The following is a 15562-nucleotide window of genomic DNA, read 5'->3' as shown; positions in this document are numbered from 1 at the left end:
GTGTTTATATGCTTAAAGGCTTTGGTCCCAACCCATAGACACGACTCAGGAACACTGCACTTAACTCACAGCGTCGCTCCTTTACCCTCCTATGGCACGAACACACGGCCCTCATTGTTGAACCAAAATGACTATAAAAGTGGGTGAAAGTTGATCTTTAGCCATTTCTCTGGAGCTGATGAGCTTTTAAGAGTTGAATATTTTAAGCGCTGACCCACTGCGGGGAGTGTTGCTGTAAATGTAAGAGCTGCATTGCCAGCTCTGAAGAGGTGCATTCTGGGTGATCCCACTGCTGCCCATATTTTAAAACCCTTCATCAGTCATGCTTAGCTGTGGATGAGCACTGGAACATATGCGAATCTAAGACCTGTGTGGTATAAAAGGAATCAAAGGTAAATGAATGATTCAAATAAACAGTAAACTGTACGTCAAACTCACCTGAACGAGTCAATATTTGGAACGGAATCAGTGCCAAGACAGAGTAAATGTTTGTGGCCATGAACTCATAACCTGTATATTAGTCTAAATAGCTCATTTATTCACGTCATCCAGATCTTTTATCAGCTACACAAATACACGTACATTCCCAAAAATAGACAAAGATTGACTTCCCTCCTGAGTTGCTGTCCTTTGATAGCTTCCCCTTCCTTTGCAGGTCACCACCAGGCAATCATCAATAAGGATGTTTACTTTACAGCAAGTATGCGTTTAAGCTCAGGAAATGCGTCCATGGCATGATGCCCTAAAAAGAAGTCAAGCGTGCTTGCAGGTTGCCATGGACATGCCACTAAAATAAAATCCAAGATGAGATCTGGGTGCAGACAGGACAGGGCGGGTGAGATGGAGAAGGCTCCTGAACAATCTGCTTCTCTTCTCCTTCCTCTATTGTAAACACAGGACACAACAACACTGCCAAATGTGTAGTAGTCGAAGGTGGACGCTGCTCAGAGTTCACTACAAGATTGAAACAAGATATGGATACGCTAAACAAATAGGTGCAAAGGTGAGCGGAGCTAATCCGGGTGATGTAACATCCTTCGGAACCTGTTCCTAGAAACTCTTCAGAGACAGCAAATTAAGAGAACAGCTGCTCAGGCCTGCAGAATTCAAGTCCACTACTAAAGCATCCAACAACTGCAACATTAAATTTAAACTTGAAAGAGATTTTTAACAACTGTTAGTTGGCCAAAGTAGGGCTGGACCAATAACAACAGCCAATAATTATAATGTGTTGTGTCCAATACCAATACCAATAAAAAATGATAATTAAATCAAGTTCACACTATAATACCTGTTGTGCAGTGACAGTAAGACAGGTTAAAACTCTTAAGATCAATTATTATTTTTACATAGCCATACCATAGCTAAAGCAGGCATCATTCTATAGACATTCACAGCAGTGGTCACCAACCCTGGTCCTGGAGATCCACCTTCCTAGTTCCAACCACAATCTGCCACACCTGCTCCAGGAAATTTAATTCTTCAGAAGTTCTTGAATTGCTGAATCATTAGTGTTGGTAAGGCAGAGGTAGCATTTTAGATTGGAACTAAACTCTGCAGGATAGTAGATCTCCAGGAGGAGGGTTGGTAACCAGTTATTTAACAAAGCATTAACCAGAGTGACTTAGAATGGAATTTGCATGCAAGAGCAAGAGTCTTGACTAAAGACTTGTGCAGTGGCAGGACAGGAAGACAAACAAACAACCTTCCTTGCGCAGGGCTGTAGTGTTATCCACTACACCATCCAATGCTGTTTGAAAAAGAAAATGCCCACTACTAGTGACTACGAAGCACAAATGTAGCACCAAATGTTCCATGTTGTAAGAAGGTTGTATGACTGTATGAAGCGCGAGGGATGCACCAATATGGGAATTTATGAGCTGATGCCAATATCCAATGGGACTAGATCCAACTGGTTTGGCAAAAAATGGGACTAGATCCAACTGGTTTGGCATTACAGAGCAATGTAATATTTACTTGTAGAGGGCTACAAATGCAGTAAAATTTATAAATTGCAGATATTTCAGCAACAAATCTAAGCATCTGTACAAGCAAATGCACACCGATACTGATATAATTTCAATATGTGTGTGCATCCCTAGTGTTGTCACATTGGCTCTTATCAACCTATTCCAAAATCTTGGGTATTCACATGCGTGTCAAGCTTACTGTGCTTGGTGATTGAATACTGCTGATATACTCTCTCTTTGAGCATTATAGCCAAAGACCTTCAACGATCACATTCTCTAGAGCTCCAGAAAGACCTTTCCTCCTCTTCAGGCGCCTCTGAGACAAAGGACATCCCTGTTAGAAACAATGAACAATCCATCTCTGAGAACAGCAGAACACAGAGGAGCCGAGTCGAGAATTGGTCTTTTCCGCCCCTCTATTCTTGGAGTGAGGACAGAGGGAGGAGGCCATCGATACTGCAGAGAATGTTCCCAGGGGGGAAGAATACAGCAGCCAGGGAAAGAAGAGCGAGGGGATGAAATGAGGAAGAGGCCAAAGGCCGCAGATGAATTTCAGCTGAATTACACAGGCTGGTGATGACATGATAGTGAAACGGAACAAAGTCAATACTGAGTCAGTTCCAATTGACTGAAGGCAAGAAATTCAGCTTGGTCAATTTTTTCAGCCACATTTTTATGAAGTATACTATACATGATATGTGAAATGTGATAAGTTGGACTGGTTACAGCATTTCTTTCTATGCAACAGTGCAAACTTTCACACCAGTTTCCTTCCAAATCCCACAGCATGCATTGAGGGTTCATTGTGAAGTAGCCTACATGGGTCATTCAGAACTGGGTCAAAGGCACTAAAGCTTCCATGCTGCATTGTAACTAATCTCACTTGGTCCAGACCACAACTAAATAAAAATTACAAAGAGCCGTTGTGTTTTTGTCAGACAACCTGTTTTGTGTTAAACTAGGCACTGAATCCAAAAGAAACAATTTTTTTTTTCACCAAGCTCTCCAGTTTTGGCTGGTTTACTGGGTGAAACTTTCATGTTTCAGTTGAAACTTGCATGAAACTAAATTTCACTTGCACCACATAAGGTGAAGCCTAATGCAATTCACTTGAAACTTGTCTGACACCTGCAACAGCTGCAACAATCTCAATTTTGTGAAACAAGCGAATCAAAACTGAAAACACTTGAACAACTGATTTGGATCAACACATCATGGGCAAAAACATAAAACACAGCCAGTCTACTGGCCGATTGAGAAAGATTTTATACAAGGTTGGTAAAAGCTTTTTTTGACAATCTCTTGAACCATGGCAAATAATGTGAGCTTTGCAAGGCTTATTAAGTAGCCAGTTAGCTTAACTAGCCACCTAGCTAGCCATTAACATAAGATGTGTTCAAAAAATGCTTGTGCCATTGCTTGTTCTGCTTTTATAGTGTGCTGTTATTACAATCAAAACATCATTAAAGCCCTATTTGAGCTAGATTAGTTTTATCTGGGGAGGTGCTGTAATTTGAGTAATTACCAACAAGATCAGTGATTTTAATCCTGCGTGAAGGAATGAAGGAAAAACAATGTTGGTATATGGATAAACTAATAAACAGGCGACACTATGCTGATTGATTATGCTGGGTTAGCTTTTCCTTACTAAGTTTTCTGACTCTGAAACTGTTTTGTGTGGGTGGTGCAAGAGGCGTCAGCCTTGTGATTGGTCAGATGAATGCTAATGGAAGCGTTACCCAAGATTAGGACCACTCACTTCACATCGAGATAAGAGAAATATGGTGAAATATATATTAGTCATTTACTTGTCACTGGAACATTATTCACAGGCTATACTTAGTGCATGTTTACTGTTTGCCTGCAAGAACAAGATTAAGCTAATTAGAAAGAAAACACAGATTTAGATTCCCTGGATCTGTAAATAATTATTCTGGTGTGAATTACATTCTATAATTGGCCAATTTGGAGCTCCTCCGTAATAGTAGTCCTGTTCAAATCAACATCACTGTAATCACAGCAGCAAAACAGAAAATTTTGCATCCTTTTTTTTGCGACCCAACGACAAGGCTAACAGCTAAAATGGAGCTTCATTTGACCCAATTCCTTTATCCGCAAGTTCATGACTAGACTATTGAAATCCACAACAATACCATCCCTAAACAACAGCACCCATAAAAATAACAGTTAAAATTCTTTTTTTTTGGTTTGTTTTTTTTTTTTTAAAAAAACGGAAGTTTGTCTCTGATAAGCAAATGTCATGATCCACTTCCTCTCTTCTACTCTTCCCCCGCCCCGCTCTCCCCAAAGCCATGGAGTAGCTGCTCTGAGCACAGTGTGACTGTGTGGTGTGGTGGTTCCAGTAAGTAGCGCAGACAAGGATTTCTTATCAATCAGCACCAACATATTACGATCATTAGCAGCAGTCCTCATTTTTGCTGCACTGAATCACAGATCACTCTTCATGCACGATGATGCTTCGATCCAGGCTATGTGAGGTTATTTATGGAACTTACACAGATCCTTTATCCTGTATGACTCGGTCAGCCAAATCACACACAAATTACATTACTGGACAACCTCTGATACAACTCATCCAGCTCAAATTAGGCTCAATCGTGCTAGGGGAATAATCAAACTTTGATTGTTTTTAAGTTGCTTTGTTTAAGTCTCATGTTGCACAGTAACGTACAACTTGCAATTACTTGTGTAAAAGCTTCCTCATGTAAATCGGATTGAAGAACGAAGGTCCTCATTCACCAAAACAAAAATCGACGGAAGATTCTTGACGTGTTCTTAAACCACACAACTGTTCACACCTTTGTGCTCTTGAGTGTGGGTAGATTCTGTTCTTTTCTAAGAACAAATCCCAAATAAGAAAACATTAATGAATGTCAGAATCTTCATGATATCCATGTAAGTTGGTTTTACAAAGAAATTTCTTCTTAAGGATGGTTCATGAATGAGGCCCATTATCTAGTATAGTGGAAGATTAGTAAGTGAACTCAAGATAAATAAGCTTAGCTTATCCCAGACCTCAATATCATATTGACACACATTAGGCCCCTACAAAACTTTTCTCCAATTGTAAAGTATCCTGTTTCAACACTTTCCTACTACCAAGAGTATGTTTCACACATAGACTGAAAATGAGCTCACTAGACAGTAGAAGAGGTCTGTACAGGCATTAAATAGAAGCCCAAACCTGACCTGTACCTGCAACTTAAAGACCCAACCCAAATTTGCTCACACAAGCTATCAGAAAAGGTTATGGCTTTGTTAGTGAGCGTTTGAGTTGAATTCACTTACAGACACTACACTAAAGTCAGTTTTTTTTTGCTGTAGCTGACACTGACTTAACTGGTAAGTACTGAGTAACTGAGTAAGTACTCTGACACTGACATTAGTTTCTGGCTAGTAGCTGCAGCAGAGTGGCTGCGTTCACAGCAAATGTGTCACTAAAGACATACATTCTCAAGCTCTGAACTGTATATAACCAGAGTGATTTTTATGTAATGTAATGACCAGGTCATAATTTTACCACAATGAAAATGACCCTGATTCTTTTGACAATTTAAATAGTTCCTCTTTAGCAAGATTTCTTTTTTATTTCTTCCATGGAGAACAGTTAGTAAGACCGGCTTTGTTGTACACATAATATAGCCTGTACTAGACAAAGAGAGAGGGAGACCATATGAGAGAAAATTCAAAAAGAGAGTAAGTGGAAGCTACACAGGCATATTCCTTCAAATTAAACCAAATCTACTACAACAAAAATCATTCATTACATAACAAAACTGAGCCCAATGTTGTTTGTAAAAAAAAATTAATATTTTGTTGGGCCCTGTCAGGCTCAGGTGAGGTAGCAGACCGCTAGACAGTGGTGAAACAACTTGGCTTACTCAGGCAAGCCACACAGTAGTGGTGCATTGTTTGAACTGGAAAACACAGCACGACTGCACGAGACAAGTATGAGCTGGAAATGCAGCCGCTAATTTCACAATCCGGAGGCTTAGTGCAGTTTAGTAGACCCCAACACTAATCTCATCCAGCAATAACAACACACTTAAACTGTATACTCTTCCTCTAGCATAGTGAAATCCATTAATCATTATATTAAAAAGCAAAGTGTTACATGTGTTAGAGATCAGGGAAATGAGAGAACATGTAAATACATTCTAAAATAAGGACAAAAATCACCAACAACAGCATAAACAACTATGAAGCACAAACAATGGGAGCATTTTAAAGGTTCAGGCACAAAGAAAAACAGGGAAAGAGAAACAAAAATGTTCAAAACTTGGCCAGTAACCATATGTCAAATATATTAGTCACATATCACATCATACTGTGCAAAAGTCACCCTTCATTTATATTTAATTTCCAGTCACAATGGCTATTAAGGACATGTTATTCCTTTTTCAGAATATATTTCTAAGGAATATACAAGATATAAGACAGCTCAATCTAATGTGGAAGAAGGTCAAGAAAAATAAGTGAAAAAACAGGAGTTTTTTTACAACAACCTGGTAAACCACTGAATCTATCACCATCTGATAAACAGTCCTTTTAGAGATTTTACTGTAAGTGATAGGAGAAAATCAAGCCCCACTCTTGCTTCAGATTTGTTTCTATTCTTTTTTCACTTGGAAACACTTTTCGCTTTTCACTTTTTTCGCTGTCAAGAAGCCACTACTGAGAAAAGGAAATATATAAAAAAGAATAAAATTTGCAAATCAAAGAAGCTGGAACAATGGACTGACCACCCCAGAGTGCAGACCTCAACATATGTGTTTAGGACTACTTGGATTGTGAACAGCAAAAAATGTAACCAACATCTAAAACTGAACTTTGGAGGTGTGAAAAATACCCCTGCTGATTTCTCTTGAAAACAATGGAAGCTACACACCAAAAATGGTTCTTCAAGGTTTCTTTAGTAAAATATAGGTTATACAGAATCATTTTGTGCTTAAATTGTTCTTTGCATGGTGAAACGGTTCTTCAGATTGATGGCGAATGTGTTATATTTGGTTCTATATAGAACCTTTTTGAAAATGGTTGTATATAGCACCAAAAAGGGTTCTTCTATTGTTAGAAGCTAGACATCATAAAAATAGCAGAACCCTTTCTGGTGCTATGTACAACCATTTTTTAAAAAGGTTCTATATAGAACAATATACAACACATTCGCCATCAGGCTGAGGGGTTCTGCTATTGTTACAAGCTTGATGTCATAACAACAGCAGAACCCTTTCTGGTGCTATATACAACCATTTTCAATAAGGTTCTATGTAGAACCATATACCACACATTCACCATAAATCTGAAGAACCAGTGTAATGCATGCTTTCTGCTTTTTTTACTTAGGCTGAAAAATGAATTACTTGTACTGCTTTACCTGGAAATTAAGTGAAGGAAAGGTGGTCTCTGACTTTTGCACAGGACTGTATATATCAAAAAAGAAGATGACTCAAGATATTACCCTGGTTTTCACCAGCATGTGGCACAATATTAGAGGTTTTTAATCAGTTGTCAACAAATCTCAGTGAGAAATTGGAGCTGAAATCACAGTCCTTAATGCAAATGATTTTCAAGTAAAATTAAGTTTAAAGTGATTGATAACAGAACGAAACACATTTTTATTTGTTGACCAAAACTGCAGCAGATATTGCTTTGTGAAATACATTGGTTTGTTTGGGGTAAGTCTACTTTCTCATTTACAGCAACACATGACTCAGAGCTGTAATCACACCAAATAGGTGCAACTGTTTTAGCATCTGTGGTATAATTCTGAAGCTCTGACGCAGTAGGAAAGCATTCATTTCTCTTGCCACAGTTATGTGAAGCACAGTTTGAGGTGTCAAAACCAAAAAGAGTAAGATTTTACTTCTATGACTCATTCACTTAATTCCTATCTACACACAAGCATGAGTTTAAAGGACTCATCTTTTAGTCTATTTTGTATTGTAATCATAAGCCCTTGCATAGTGTGTGCATGTGTGTGCATGCATGACGGAGGCTGACAGTTAGTATAATAACTGTAATTGTTTGGAATTACTTTGATCAAAGCTTCGTTCACACATGAGAATTAGAAAAGAGTTTTCTGGGAGAATCCCTAAAACTCTTTTTCACAAAACAGAACAGAGCCATTTCAGTTACTCCTTATACAACTATAGCTAGCCCACATTAAGAGAACTAGGGGAACGTTTAGGGTGCAGGACACAATGCCTTCTGTATGGCACAGTGGGGTAGTTGCTGAAAATAGTGACTTTTATGGGATTACTTTACTCATTATTTCCCAGAAAAAGTTGAATCATTACTCATTATTTTACCTCTATGTTACTCTTTAAAACCCATACAAATCTGTAGCAGAAGGTACTTTATATAGAAAGAAATAGCCAATCACAGTAAACTTCTTTTAAAAGGCATGTTGATATCCGTGTCTTTGCTCAGGACGAGACAGTTTTGCTTGATTAAAATGAACAGCTGATGCTACAAGACCCAGAAACTAGCCAGGTAAAACAGCTTCATTAAAAGCTTCATTATAATAAAATGCAAAGTCTGCAGAGTTTCTGAACATAAATCTGACCTATTTAGGTGAGGATGGGTCTCTCTTTTCTTCAGCTATATCCTATGTCCATAATCATCCATCAGTTTCATACTAGCATGACTAGATGACTCATGGAGTTTACAGCAGTGGAAAGTTTTTTCCTGATGTTGCACTGCTCATATTCACAATCCATATCATACATCTGCTGTCACAGGCAGCACATGTGTACACAAATCATATACAACGACAGATGCTAATAACATATACAAAATGTATTTTTAAATGCATTAATAATGTTCTTTTAAAGACAGATGAGTAACGCAAGTTTAATTAAGCCAGTAACAGTGAACAAGGATTGAAACTGTTACACTACTTTGTTACAGGACAAAGTAATCACAGCACTGTAACACACTACTTTGTGCTGCATTACTCCCAATACTGGTGGTGCAGTGATTAAGAAAACTCCTCATTCTGCCACACATAATGTGCTTAATACTGTATTATGCATGGCAGAATAATGAGTATTTGTGGAGTTAAGGAAACGCAAATGACCACAATAAAGTTACTGTTTCCATGCTTCACATCACATCTCAGAACAGAAATCAAGGAAGCTGCTGATATTATTACAAGCTCTCGAATGCTTGAACAATGAAGAATGTGTGTAGTATGGAGTTGCTGGAGTGTGTTACGCAGTGGGTATCCGTCCCCCCAGCCTTGGAGGCAACATCCACCTTTTGTTGTCTGTAAAAACTGTTTTGCAATTTACAGGAACTAAACTATAGTACAGTATGTGTGTGTGTGTTTATGTGTTTGTGTGCGTGCATGCAGTCACATGAATGAATGAGCAATTAAAGACAGAGAAACAGAAATACTGAGAACCAGGTTCACCCAGTCCATCCTGGGATGCAAACCCGCACCAGAAGGTTGCCAGTTCACCACTCCTACCACTAGGCTACCGACTGCCTGACCACAGTCAACGAATCAACGCTCAAAGACTCTCATCCTTACATTTACATATTTAGCAGATACTTTTATTTGTATTTATGCTTATATATTTAACAAATTACTTTATCCAGAGCAACTTACAATTGCAGTTGAATATAAAAGTAGGAGACTCTAACTGGAATCTAACTGTTATATCATGGCAGTGTTTTTAATCTTTGGCTGAACAATTAGATTGAATCCCATTCTCCAGCAAGCAGGAAAAGCATGTACTCCACTACGTTATCTAACGGCTTGCAGTAACCTCACTGCTAAAAGCCTTACCAGAAATAAAGAGTACCATGTTTTAGACAGAATTAAGACAGAAATGCATTTTGAAAATCCATTAGTCTAATACACATTAATACACATTGGGCCTATATGTCTCGATACTATTTTCTAACCTAAAATATTGTGATATTAAACTGCACTGATTATTTTTGACCACCCAGTAAAATCAACCCCTTAAGTACCTTGGCTTGTTAGCGACCCATGACCTCACCCCCCAGCCCCCACCTCGTCCATTTACTTTTCCCTATGTGACAACTAAAATACCCAAAATATTATTGTTCTAATTTTTTTACCAGTTTTGTCACACTATCATTGCAGTTTGTCAATAAATCTGTGCAAGACACACTGTACGTGCCTATGCATTTAAGGGCTAATGGTTCATGTATGTGTGTGCCCACCTTTAAACGCTAGAGTCACTCTGGGGGCTGAGCGCAGGATGCAGTTTACTCCACACACACACTGTGCCAGCAGCAGTAACAGGAGGAGTTTAGTTCCCATAGTGCCCACAGACTGCCTATAGACACCTAAACGAAAGAAAGAGACAGCCAGGGTAAATATATCACTCGGCCACAGACCGGAACATGCTGGACAACGTACCGTGGACCGACAAAGGACATGAGGAGTCAAAAATAACTGCTGAAAAATAAAAGGAAGAAGATTCAGAAGGGCAGCCTGAAAAAAGGACTAAGGAAAAGGCTGGACATGATGAGTCAGTGCAACTTCACACTGCTGTACTGTATGTTTCTCCCCAGAGCCATGTTTTGTCCACACAATAGGTGTAGCAATCATTTGTAGAGAGAGCAGTTATGAGCAGTCATGTTGCCTCTTGCACCATCACCTGATTTCCTGAGGTCACATTAGCATGATGATACTCTAATACAGTTGTTCCCCACCTTTTTTGTACAACATTCTCTTATGTACCCTCACAGGCCTTTTAACATGGCTCAAGTACCCCTCATCAAACTAGCATAGATCCTCAATTTGTTTATTCAATTAATATTAAACTGGATTCTATTAAACATTTAATAACATAATAATAAGCTGGATATTGATCTTACTGTCCTTATTACAATGATTTTCTTCCAAACAAAAGACAATTAGTGATACTGTGAGTAAATAAACCAGTCAGACTCAGCAAATAGGTTAATTTTTCAGTAACCTGAGCCTGAAACTGGGGCAAATTTGGGCTTTTACCCTTTTTTTTTTGTCAGAGAATTCACCCATATTTTTCACTATTTTACCCTAAAATTTGATATACCTTTTCTTGCTAGCTAACTTTCTCATCTCTTTTGATCACAAGCATATTGACGCAGGCAGATGGGAAACTAGCTGAGGTGCCTGCTACGCAATGATGTATAGTTGTTGTGATATAAGAGAAATCTCCAAAATTCCATTATGTATTTTCTTTGTTAATTTAAGTCTAATAAGGATTGAGCTTTAGATTTGTTAACTATCAGGTAGTACTTTTTTAATGCACATGCAAAAACCCCTGTACATGTGACTCCCTGAAGTATGAGGACCCTCACGTTTGGAATTGCTGTGCTACACTGTACACGAACACTGTGTGCATCAGTCTAAAAGGGGTCAGCGTGTAACAGTGGCATGTCAAAAGCCGCACCCCGGTGAAAAATGGCTTAAAATGGCGTGCAACTCGGAAAAACCAACACTGCCAAAGCGCGCTAAGCTGCTGCAAAGCCCTGTCACATTGTGGCACTTTATAACTTTTAGCAGAGGATCTCCCCCAGGCCTGCAAAGCTGGCGCGCCTGCAGCCCATTTTAGATCTGTTTCCATTAGTTACTGATCCAGGCCACCGGCTGATGACATCACTGGATCGTCAGTGAGGCACAGGCATGATGTCAGCACAGCAGCCACAGCAGGATGCAGATTTTTACCCTTCTTTTCACCTTATAAAATAAGTGACAGATTATTCTAACTGGCAGCAGTGAGCAGTAGCAGATGTCGGGAACATAATTTAAACAATGCTTCACTGTCATAACAAACACTAGAGTTTGGCCTTTGTTTCATGCTTTGCTTCCGTAGCTAACAAGACTGAAAAAAAAGGGAAAAGGATAGAAGGCTGAGCGTTTGTGAGGTTTAACTGTTATGTTGTTTAGTCCAAGAATAAAACGACTTAAAGGAGAACTCCACCTTTTTGTTTTAAATTTCTGCTGAATTCAGTCATTGAGGTGTAAACAAAGTCATTCAGAGTGGTTTGATTTGAAATGGTGCTTGTTGAGAAACTTACTGACTTTACAGTAGTGGAGATAGGAACCAGGGGTTACAATGTCTACGCAAATATAGCCATTTTATATACTATCCACCAGTGAACCTAGACGTGTCTTCTGAGTTTATATATGTTATGTTGATAAGCAAATGGCTTTCACAAATACTTTTTACGCTAAAATTACATCTCAAAACTATTGTAAACAATGCCACATTCAGTGTATTCATGACCATTTCATGTAATAACGTTGTGTGAGTAAGTGTTTAGAGGCATTGAACTCTTCAGACGTCTGGTTTCTATCACCACTACTGTGAACATTTCTGATTATGTACGTTTCTCTAGAAGCATAGAGCATTTTACATCTAGCCTGAATGACTTTGTTTACATATTAACCATTGACTTATGCAGAAGTTTTGAAATCAGTGGAATTTCCCTTTAAAGTGCTGTTACCAAGTGGAGTACATTTTTAATCCCATAAACTCTTAACGGTCATATGTGAGTCCATAGTTCAATTCCTCTCTCTCTCTGAAGTACCTAACTTACATACTTTCACAGTAGTTACTGAATAATACTGAAAGAGTTATGTGTGTATTTCCTGACTTCTTGCTGCACTCCAGCCATTGTATGGATCATCTGCACACCTGATTTAATTTAATGAAGGACTGATTAACTGGACTACATATTGGATAGTAACTGTAAATACTGGGCTTTCTTGAGGAGAAGTTTGGAAATGCTTAAGCTTACAGGCAGACACGAATCACAACCGATTGTTTATTTGTTTTTGTTTTAATAATAATGTTTTTCTAAACAAATAAATGTTTACTGCCCAGGAAAACAGCTTTAAATATCATTTTCTCAGATGGCCCACGACTTCTGCACAGTACTGTATACACACATATAAACATATCACGATGTATTACCAACATGACAGCTCAGCTAATAAACAAAGTTTGGAGTCGACAATGGAAACTCTGTCTCCTGTATATAAATCTCTCCATGTATGGCCAAACAGTGGGCCACTAAAGAAGGGGTTTGATTCCTTTAATCCTCTTCCAGCTGCACAGGTCCACCACGAGCCCTGGCAGCTGCCTTCAGTTCACACTCTCTGCGCATCTAGAGGCTTGTCCCGGAATGCACTACGTGTCCAAACTGTGGGACGATGAAGGAGAGATGGATGAAGTAAGAGTGTGCAAGTAAGCGTGCGTGCGATGGTGTGATGAAAGAGAAGAGGAGTTAAGATAGTGGAGAGGAGTGAAGTTGTGAGGTACACTCACTCAGAGATGGCTATCACTGTCCTGAGAAAGATTTAAATCGCACTTGATCAGTAGTTGCCATGGACGACTAGTAAAAACAGCAAAGATGTTGTGCGAGTGCACCAGGATGGACCTCTAGAGGGAAATTCCATGTTAAGAAAGACTGAAAGCGTTTAGGGTAAATGATTCACTCCCCAAGGGCTTGAAAACGCAACAGACCTTTCTCACTGCCTATTTCTATCTTTCCTCTCTTTATTTTTTGTTTCATCTCCTCAGCCCTCCTTTCCTCTTTCTGTCTATGTAAACTGCTCTGCTTCCTGAGCGCTGCACTGGCTGCAGATCAGACTCCTTCTGCATGATCGGATTTGTCCTTGGCTGCTTCTCACTCGGATGTTCAGAAGAACAGGTCGCACGCTCAGGTGTTTTTACATGTTTTCTCTGGCACTGATCTATAGGAGGGTGGGGCAGACACACATGCAAAACTTCTAAACACACATGCTCACACTAGGGCCAGACTGATATTGTTTGGCTGATAAATCATACAGTCATTTAGGACTGGATTACATTGAAAAGTTTTTGATATAGATACCTTGAGTTCAACACACTGTTAGAAATAAAGGTTCTGTGCAGGTAGATTTTTTATTCATCAAGATACAAACGATGTAAATGTACCCTTAAAGGTACAACAGTGGTTTTAAGGTCCAATTGTGTACCTTTCTTCCCAGGTAAAAAGTACAAGATAATTTCAACACACAACATTACAATCATAATTTCAGTGGATTATAGTACAAGTATGTTCCCTGACTAAAGGTACTAAGATGTACCCTTGAGGTACCACCCCAGTGACAGAGGGGTACCGCAGTGACAGTTTCATACCTTTATTTCTGAGAGTGTACTATATTATATTATACTGTATATATGGTACTGTGCAAAAGTCAGAAAACACCTTTCATTTATTTAATTTTCAGCCAAATTCACCTTTATTATGGTGTCCATTCTTTTCAGGAGACTTGCTTTCAGTTTTTCAAAGAAATCTGCAGGAATATTTTTCCACACTTCCAAAGTTCAGTCTTAGACATTGGTTGCATTTCCTGCTTCCCACAATCCAAGTAAACCCAAATACTTTCATTAATGTCCAGGGTTCATTGATGTCTCCGGGGTGGTCAGTCCATTGTTCTGAGAACACCAGCTACTTCTTTGTTTAGTTTTTTGTCTGTTTCCTTTTTTCAGTGACAACTTGACAGCTACACATCCTTTCAGACTCATAGTGTTGAGCTGTCTTCTCACAGTGGAAGGATGGACATAAAACATTGGATTTTTTTTCAGATCTGAAGAGGGGCTTCATTTTCTCCTCTGCCTCGAAGATGAACGCTTTAAGCTGTTTATCTGATGGTGACAGTTTTCTCATCTTTTAATAATTTTCCCCTACCTTATATATCTAATCTCCTCAGACATATCTCCGAAAGAATGAATTATTTGTATTTAATGGCCATTATAACTGGAAACGAATTAAATTAAGTGTGTGATCTGACTTCTCTACAGCCTTATGCAGATAGAACTAGAACTATTTCAGTCTCATTTTTGCCAGTTTTGGATATTATATTGGCTGATACTATTTCTAGTTCATTATAATTAGTGAAAATTTGTATATTGATCAGATCCTAACTCTGACAGTCTGAAGTTCAGCCGTTCAGTCACATAAACACATTCACACACACAGGGTACACGCTCACTGGCATATCCCTGTGGAAACACAAGCCTCAGGCTAAGAAAAGGAGGTCAATGAGGGTCATGTTTCCACCTGCTGAGGTGCTGAGGTGAAAGTCCCAATCCCCACCTAATTAGCCAAGATTTCTCTCTCCACCCCCCCACCCCGCTTTACACACAAGCAGATGAATCAAAAGGTTTGGAGCCAATTTCCTTTTGATGTGAATGAAAATGAAGATAAGAAAGCGTGTCCTACTTTTCTTCAAAAAAGCTTCATACCCAGAGGGAATTCAAAGAGAGTTTTTCAGGACACACAGGGAGAGGTGAAGTTGTCTGAAGGTGCCTACAACAAGTAGTGAGTGCCAGACATTACAGGTAGTAAGACTGAATTGCTTGATTTGTGCTCACTAGAAACTGTATGGGTCAGTTTGCCATAAAGTGTGCAAGTCCTGGTAGACCATACACTGTCACCATCAGATAAAAAGTACTTAAAGCTTCCACAGGTGTTTCTGTCCATCCAGAAGACAATTTAATGTTATGAGTCTGAAAGGATGTGTAGCTGCCAAGAGGCCCTTACTGAAAAAA

The 15562-nt window shown here is 39.0% G+C and overlaps 1 protein-coding gene across 1 annotated transcript in view; it reads right to left on the bottom strand.

Moving 5' to 3' along the window:
* sema3ga (sema domain, immunoglobulin domain (Ig), short basic domain, secreted, (semaphorin) 3Ga) overlaps positions 1-15562 on the bottom strand; it is a 31716-nt gene that overhangs the window by 14263 nt on the left and 1891 nt on the right. Inside the window, exon 2 of the mRNA XM_036579280.1 lies at positions 10191-10316. Coding sequence (XP_036435173.1) covers positions 10191-10290 — 100 coding nt within the window. The 5' untranslated portion in view covers positions 10291-10316. The remainder of the gene's footprint in view (positions 1-10190; positions 10317-15562) is intronic.

The sequence above is a fragment of the Colossoma macropomum genome, unplaced genomic scaffold, assembly GCF_904425465.1.
Source record: "Colossoma macropomum unplaced genomic scaffold, Colossoma_macropomum, whole genome shotgun sequence".
Classification (NCBI taxonomy): Eukaryota; Metazoa; Chordata; class Actinopteri; order Characiformes; family Serrasalmidae; genus Colossoma; species Colossoma macropomum.
The sequence above is the reverse complement of the archived record's forward strand: the minus strand, read 5'-3'. Positions and strand labels throughout refer to the sequence as shown.